This window comes from Nyctibius grandis, chromosome 26 (genome assembly GCF_013368605.1).
Source record: "Nyctibius grandis isolate bNycGra1 chromosome 26, bNycGra1.pri, whole genome shotgun sequence".
Lineage (NCBI taxonomy): Eukaryota > Metazoa > Chordata > Aves > Nyctibiiformes > Nyctibiidae > Nyctibius > Nyctibius grandis.
In genome coordinates, this window is record NC_090683.1 from 6,649,189 (window position 1) to 6,656,318 (window position 7,130).

Sequence of the window (7,130 nt, forward strand, 5' to 3'; positions counted from 1 at the left end):
CCAAAATATTTTACATGTGTTTAGGTATGAGAAGCGTTTGTGCCATGTTAGATAGGCTATAAAAAGAGTCATGTCAAGATGACTTTCAGGTCATCTGCTTTTTCCACCCTGTGGGTGTCTCTGCACAGCTACAGATGTCCAACCCCCCCTTTGCCATCTCGAGGGAAGAGCAGGCTCATGATAACGATTTGAATGCCGTCATCTCGGCACCTGCTCTTGACTCTGCTCACAGTCACCAAGAGGCACTTGTGTTGCGCAGTCTCTCTCCCCAGGCCGATGTCTGACACGGAAGAGATGGGATTTGCTCTGCAGAGAGGCAGACCCACGCGGACATGCATGTGGGAAGCACCCAGGTGTCTGCCTGAGTCGCCTGTTCATGCAGATCGTGGGGGGTGTCATGCGGGAACGGGCAACGTACGCTACAGGCTTTGCCAGGGAGGGGTGGGCAGGGTCTGCACGGGCAGCGAGGCCGTTCTCTGGCTCCCGCTGGCAGAGCAGCTTTGCTCCCAGTGGAGCAGGATCCTGACCGGTTTAGGTGACCCTTGTGCATGGATCAGCACCTGGTTTTCTAAAGGAACTCAGTTTCCAGACACAGGTTTCTTGATTGCATCAGGCAGAAGCAAAGTTTATTAGCGAAATTTTTTCACCAGCAGGTACATTAGTAATCCTGACTAACTCAAGTGACTTCTAGAGATTACAGCATTACAGAACAGGAGCAGCAGAACAGAGAGGCAGGTGGGCCCCAACAGGCCCCCTTAGATACATGGCAAAGCGTCGCTGAGTTACTTCTACTTTCTCTGCATAGAAGCGTGCAGTGAACATCGAGTGTTCTTGTTTTCTCTGTGGGTTTCTCTGTATGTCATCTTCTAGTCCATTCCTCCTTAATCACAAATTCTTCTGCAGGTCACTGGAGAAAAAATGTAGCAGCATTATTTGATTGGAACAGAGATAAAATCCCTCAAATAACAAAAATTTGATCTATGTAGTGCCCTTATTTCAAGAATAGACTCTGTTACACAAGAGCAGTTGGCAGACAACCCAGGAAACCCCAGAAATTCCCTAAATAATTGTGTTTTAAAGGGAATTTGCACTTGTAAAGTTACAGATTTGCTCTTCTTTTCACTCCTTCCAGACTCTCTTGCTAAGCTGTTTGGCCGTCGCCTTCTTTACTTCTACTTCCAGATCTTTTCTCTGTGCCTCATTTCCCCAGCTTTCTCCTTGCAGTCCTGCTGCTCCCTCTTCTCTCTCATTTGCTGTCTGCTACTCCACGCTCAGTCAGAGCTCTCTTTAAATCTATTTCTTAGTGACACAGCCAAAGTTGCACCGTACTTGGATCCCCTCTAACAGACCATACCAGTAGCACAGTAACTGAGCAGACACCAATAACGTGTCCTGGGAGAGCGAGTTGTCTCCTGGCCTTATTACAAAGGAACAAACTGAAAAAAACGGGTTTCGTTTTGTGGAAATGCGGCTCCTACCTTGTATATCTCCAGTCTTGCAGGGTGGGACCTGGGGCTGGCAATGGGAAGATGAAGTTGTAGTATAGGTGTGGCTTGTCCTAATGACTCCTCCTCCTACACCAGTTCCTACTCCGATACCTCCTCCATGACTAGGGGGATAAATTCAGTGAAAGAAATGGGGAACTTTAGAACTTTACATGACACTAACAAGGCACAAAGTCTCAAACTGTGTCTTTTTAGGGGTTCAGGTAGTTTACATCACATTCTTTTCTCAGAGTTGCTTTGCATTTGTGCACCCCTTTGGCATGGAAATGCAATGCAGAGTGTTGCAATTAATGCTTATTTTGACAGTTCTCACCCGTCTTACTATAGAAAGGAGATTGTTACGAATGCTGACCTCATACTGGTGGTTACGGTGTTGTAACTAGCAGATAACAGATTTGGTTTCTCTGCTTTGCAGATCCCAGGGAGTGATATTTAGTTCAGGTTTGAACGTTCATCACAAGAAAGTTGCTCATGAGACAACTTTTTAATCTCAAAGCATTAAGATGGACTAAAGATAATGTCGGATTCCCAATCTGTAACACAGGTCCTAGATACTGTCATTTTTTCTCTAGTGGATTTAGAGATCTACATACATAAGGTCCTGCTGTCCTCCTTCCAACAAGCACCGGTAGGTCTGAATCTCCTGCTCCAAACGGCACTTGACGTCCAATAAAGTCTTGTACTCTTGGTTCTGGCACTCTATTTCCGTTCTTATTTCTGCCAATTGCTGCTCCACGCATGTGATCTGGTTCTGTAGCTCCCCGAGGAGGGTGTTGTACTGACACTCAGTCTCAGCCAGGGAGGATTCCAAATTATTTCTCTGATAAAGAAGACAAGCAAACAAAGAAACAACATTCACCACTGTCATGCTGACTGGTAGCTAAGACCCCCAGCAGTAACCATGTCACAGCTGTAAGCTCTCCACCCACCTGGCTGAGCTGGGCTTGGAGATCGATTTCCAGGGCTTGCAATTGGCGTCTCAGTTCGGTAACCTGGTTGTTGCACGTCTCTACCTCCTGACCGCTTGTAATAACCTCCCGATTCACCTCCTCAATCTGAAAATCACCAATTCAGAATAAAGATCTTCAGAGAATATCTGTGTAAGTTGAACTTGCTTTTACAGAAACAGGCTACAGTGAGGAGCTAGCAAAAAGAGAAGCGAGCAGGGCGAGTTCTCGGTGCATGGGCGTTAGCTGCCGACTTCAGCTGCTTGCTCTTTTTGCAAACCGCATTAACCTCGTGGCTATTAAGTCTCTTTAATCCAAACGTGGAATATCTCAGTTCCAACAGCACACCACAAGGCCTTGCGGCTGCTCCAGATGGGACATAACAAACTGGTCAGGCAGGGCTGTGTCTCCTGGGGAGCACAGGGTATAATGAGTGCTGATCTCGGGCTTCACTGTAAAGGAAGAACTGCTTATTGTCTCCATCTCTGTTTTCTGAAACGCTCCCATGCCCTGAAATGTGCACGTCACTTTGTTTCGCAGCAGGCGTGTGTCGCTTACCTTGCACTCGTACCAATCCTCCACTTCCTTGCGGTTGCGCGCTATCAGCGTTTCATACTGGCATCTCAGATCCTCCAAGATTTGCCTGAGATCTGGTCCAGGGCAGGCATTCACCTCCACACTCACGTCTCCGGTTGATTGTTTTCTCAGACAATTCATTTCCTGGAAATATAACCCAGGTCAGGCGCATACTGGCTTTTGAAGGACAGCACAGCAGAGCCCACCTCGGTGGCTGAGCAGAGCGGTCCCTGCGAGGGGAACCTCCCGGCTGTGCCTGTAAAAAGCACTGGAAGATGGTGCGGTTTTGCCAACAAATCTCTTGGGTAATTTCTTTTCTCATCCACTGGAGTCAGCAGGAACTTTCACCCCCCTCTGGCACTCCCAGGGCCAGCGCAGCCCCGAGAGCAGCAGCCGCCTCCGCCAGACCTCCCGCACCACCCACGAGGCAGACAGGGCTGAACCCCAGAAGCGTTTGATGGGAAAGCTGTGGCGTGAAAAGTGGTTGATCTTCACTTTTAAATTTAGAGCACGTTCACGTAGACAAAATTTTATGTCAGGACCGTGGTGCTCCGAGGGAAGGGGCAGGACCCTACCTCCTCATGGTTCTTCTTCAGGCAGCAGAGCTCCTCCCGCAGCGACTCCAGCTGTGCCTCCAGGTCAGACCTGCACAGAGTCAGCTGGTCCAGGACTTGGCGTAAGCCGTTGATGTCGGCCTCCACGCTCTGGCGCAGGGCCAGCTCCGTCTCGTACCTGGTTTGTGCAAGAAAGCAGAAATTCAGAGTGGCGACATCTCACGTGTGCTCAGTTTATGCAGAGATCTCCTTTCCCACCTGCCTGCTCTGAACTGTATTTTGTTGTCTAAGCTGAATGCACTGTGCCTTCCATTTCTGCACTGCGCTTGAGTCTGTTGTGTGAAAACTTTTCATCCTCATCTATCTTTTCCCCGCTGCTGCTGACTGTAGGTTTGAAACCACTCATCCAACTGCATTTCTGTTCTGCTGATCCCAATCTGCACTGGGGTGTGATGGAAATGCACCAACTATACCACTAAAGACCGCTCCCCAGCCCTCACCAACACTGTTGCCAAATGTTTTACCCAAGAACACTAATTAAGGGAGGGCTGGTGACCAAGAGCAAAGTGTGTTTCATCACTCCGTCCTGTCCTAATGAGGTGTTGTAGTGAGACTTGTCTGAAGTCTCTGTAATTAGTGCACAAGTAAGATGTAAAGGAGCAGGGAGGGGCAAGGGGGTTCGTCTGCACAGAGGGGCACTCACTTCACACGGAAGTCATCGGCAGCCATCCTGCTGTTATCAATGTCCAGAATGATCTTGTTGTTATCAATGGTTGCACAGACAATCTGGAAAAGAGCAGACCATGAGAGATGTCTCACTTCTCCCTGCTGTTACACTCTATAGGTCTATCATCTAGATTGCAGTTAGGTAGTAACCCTCCCCAATTTCCTTTTGCTGTTACCTTCTTACTTAAGTAACCTTGTTCCTTGAGCAGAGCAGTTGCAGGAGGTAGCTTTGCCTCCTTAACTCACAGTCAGTAAAGAAAAGAGGTCAATTGTGTAGAGGTTGGGACTTAAAGAGTTGAGAGATGCAACTTCCCAGGTTCAAGATCTGAAGGCAGGTTCCAAAGATGCTTCACAAAGAAATGAACCTAAAGAACCTTCCTTAAGACATTAAATCTCAACTGGCATTCAAGCTGGTGTGTTCTGGGCTTCGAGCTTCAGGATCTTCAGGGAAGATAGTTGGAAGGTATCTTTAAGTCTTAAGATCAGCCGTAACTTTCACTGTGCACGTGTTAGTATCAGGCTCTTTGTGCCACCGCAGCAATCAATTTCAAATACTCAGCTTTTCTCACCTAGGATTTATAATGCTTTGTTTGATACAGCATTCGGTGTGTATGTTCTGCTCTTGCTCTGTAGTTCTCTTTGCTTTGCTTTTCCAGCTGGGCTGACACCATTACATTTCCTCAAAGCGCACTTGGTAATATCATATTTATAATTGTATAGATAAAACACAACGTAGCAAAGCCTCCTTTTCCTTTTTAAGAGTGTTATCCCACCTGTATCACCTTGCAGCATGCATCTTTAATGTGCACCAACACTCAACAATGTCATAGGGGATTTCCCAAAATTTATGTTTGCAAAGACATTTAACAGCACCAGAGTTACCTCTAACAAGTGCAGTAGGTTCTAAACACAAATTCAGAAATAAGCTTTAGAGGAGGAACAACGGAAAAAGGGGATTACCTGATTTTGAAGATCTTCGATTTCCTTGTAATAGCAGCTGTAGTCCCGGGGCTCACAGGAGAGGCCCTGTGTAGCGTACCACTCTCGGATTCTGCACTCCAGTTCAGCATTTTCCTTCTCCAAGCACTTCACCTTGTCCAGATAGGAAGCCAGGCGGTCATTGAGATTTTGCATGGTGACCTTCTCATCGCAGGATGAAAGCAAACAGTCGCCCCCAAGACCACCGACAACCACACCACCTCCAAGGCCAAAACCAAGGCCATTGCCATAGCAGTTGCCACCTCCATAGCTCCCACCAGCCAAGCTACCAACACTCAGTCCCCCTCCATAATTCACTCCACCGCAGTAACTCCTTCCAGAAAAACCTCTGCCACTGCCTATCCCGTAGGAAGAAATCCGTGCTCCACCACCACCACCAATGATACAGCTGCCACCACTGCTCCTGCCTTTGCTAGACACAGTAATAGTCTCCTTAATGTTGCAACTCATGGCGACAGCAGTTGGAAATGCAAGCAGAAGCCCAAAGCAAGATGCACAGCTTGATATTAAATCAGACTGCAAGTTGTCCGTGGCCGCGGAACTCTATTTATACCTTCCACAGTGGGTGTCACCCCTGTTTCTTCTTCCCATAAGGCTGGCTACTCCAGCCATTGGTGCCAAGAATAATTTCTCAAAGGGAAGTTTCCTTTCAAGAATCCTGGTAGACAAGGAAGATACTTTACATGTCTCTTGCTAATTTCAAAAATACATTAGCAATAATGTTTTATGAATCATCAGCTTTTTGTTTATGATGCAAACTTTACAACATTAAGCCAGGAAAAACACTGTCCTAAATTACACACCAGGAAGAAATCATTAAAGGTTATTGCATCAAAGAGCTCTTTATCTCTCATTAATTTATTTTCATTTTATTTTGAGTTGAACAAGCAGTTTTCATGCAAGGTGCTGATGTTGGAATATGTAAGATGAAAAAGAAGGAATAAGCACGATGTTAGACTCTCGAATGATGTATGAGGAATGATGTAAGAACTTTGTGGAAAGATCAGAGACACTGAGATTAACCTGTAAGTCTCTCCATGGGCAAAACGACAACTCCAGAGCACTCTGCTGCCAGACAGGTGAGACCGTGGATGAAAGGTTCTTGTATGTGGTCGTGGCTCTCCAGTAACTCACAAAGGGTTTGTTTCTTTATGTGGAGAGTGTAAAGTAAGGTAAAAGTACTTAAAATATTTCCTGTTGTTCAGTGAAGATATTTCTGCAGTTTTCATCATTCTGGATAGTGATTGGTACTGGGGCAGGGTGGGTGTTTTGACACGGTGAATGGGAGTGGAAACATCCTATGGGCCATTTCTCTGTCAATATATGCTGCATTCTCATAAGAGGTTTGGGACCACTGTCCTAGGAGATACAAAAACAGAACTGCTGATCCAGCTGGCAGAGCAATCCTTGCCCAATACAGTTCTACACTGGCTTGGAGAAGATGGATTAAGTACGAACTAGAGGTTCTTTTCTATCACTAATGTCTCCGAATCTTAACTGTACGAATCCATTCACTCTTCTGACATCAAAATTCAGATTAAGCTCATCTTCATGCGATGTTTTGCTAAGACTCAAGAGCAATGGCTTTCTCTCTAGGGAGAACCTGTTTCTACTGGCCATTGAGCAAGAGACAGGCGTTCCACAGCTTTCCGAAACTAATCATTCCCTGTAAGAAATTCTCCAAGCCTGCTTCACCAGAGAGCAAGTGAGCTCAAACTCTTGCTCAAATCCTCACTCCGTGTCAGGATTGTGGCTTGGAATAACTATTATTATGGCAAGTAAATAATCCCACATAGTGAACAACAGAAGTATGAAACATCCAA

The 7,130-nt window shown here is 46.3% G+C and overlaps 1 protein-coding gene across 1 annotated transcript; it reads right to left on the reverse strand.

The window, feature by feature from the left end:
* Positions 1-830: 830 nt before the first annotated feature.
* On the reverse strand, positions 831-5,757 carry LOC137673880 (keratin, type I cytoskeletal 13-like). Its single transcript, XM_068418940.1, has 8 exons — positions 5,269-5,757; positions 4,286-4,368; positions 3,604-3,760; positions 3,011-3,172; positions 2,435-2,560; positions 2,099-2,325; positions 1,479-1,609; positions 831-907 (listed from the first exon to the last, which is right to left on the reverse strand). The coding sequence occupies exons 1-8, from the start codon at positions 5,755-5,757 to the stop codon at positions 882-884; spliced, it is 1,401 nt and encodes a 466-aa protein (XP_068275041.1). The 3' UTR covers positions 831-881.
* Positions 5,758-7,130: the final 1,373 nt, after the last annotated feature.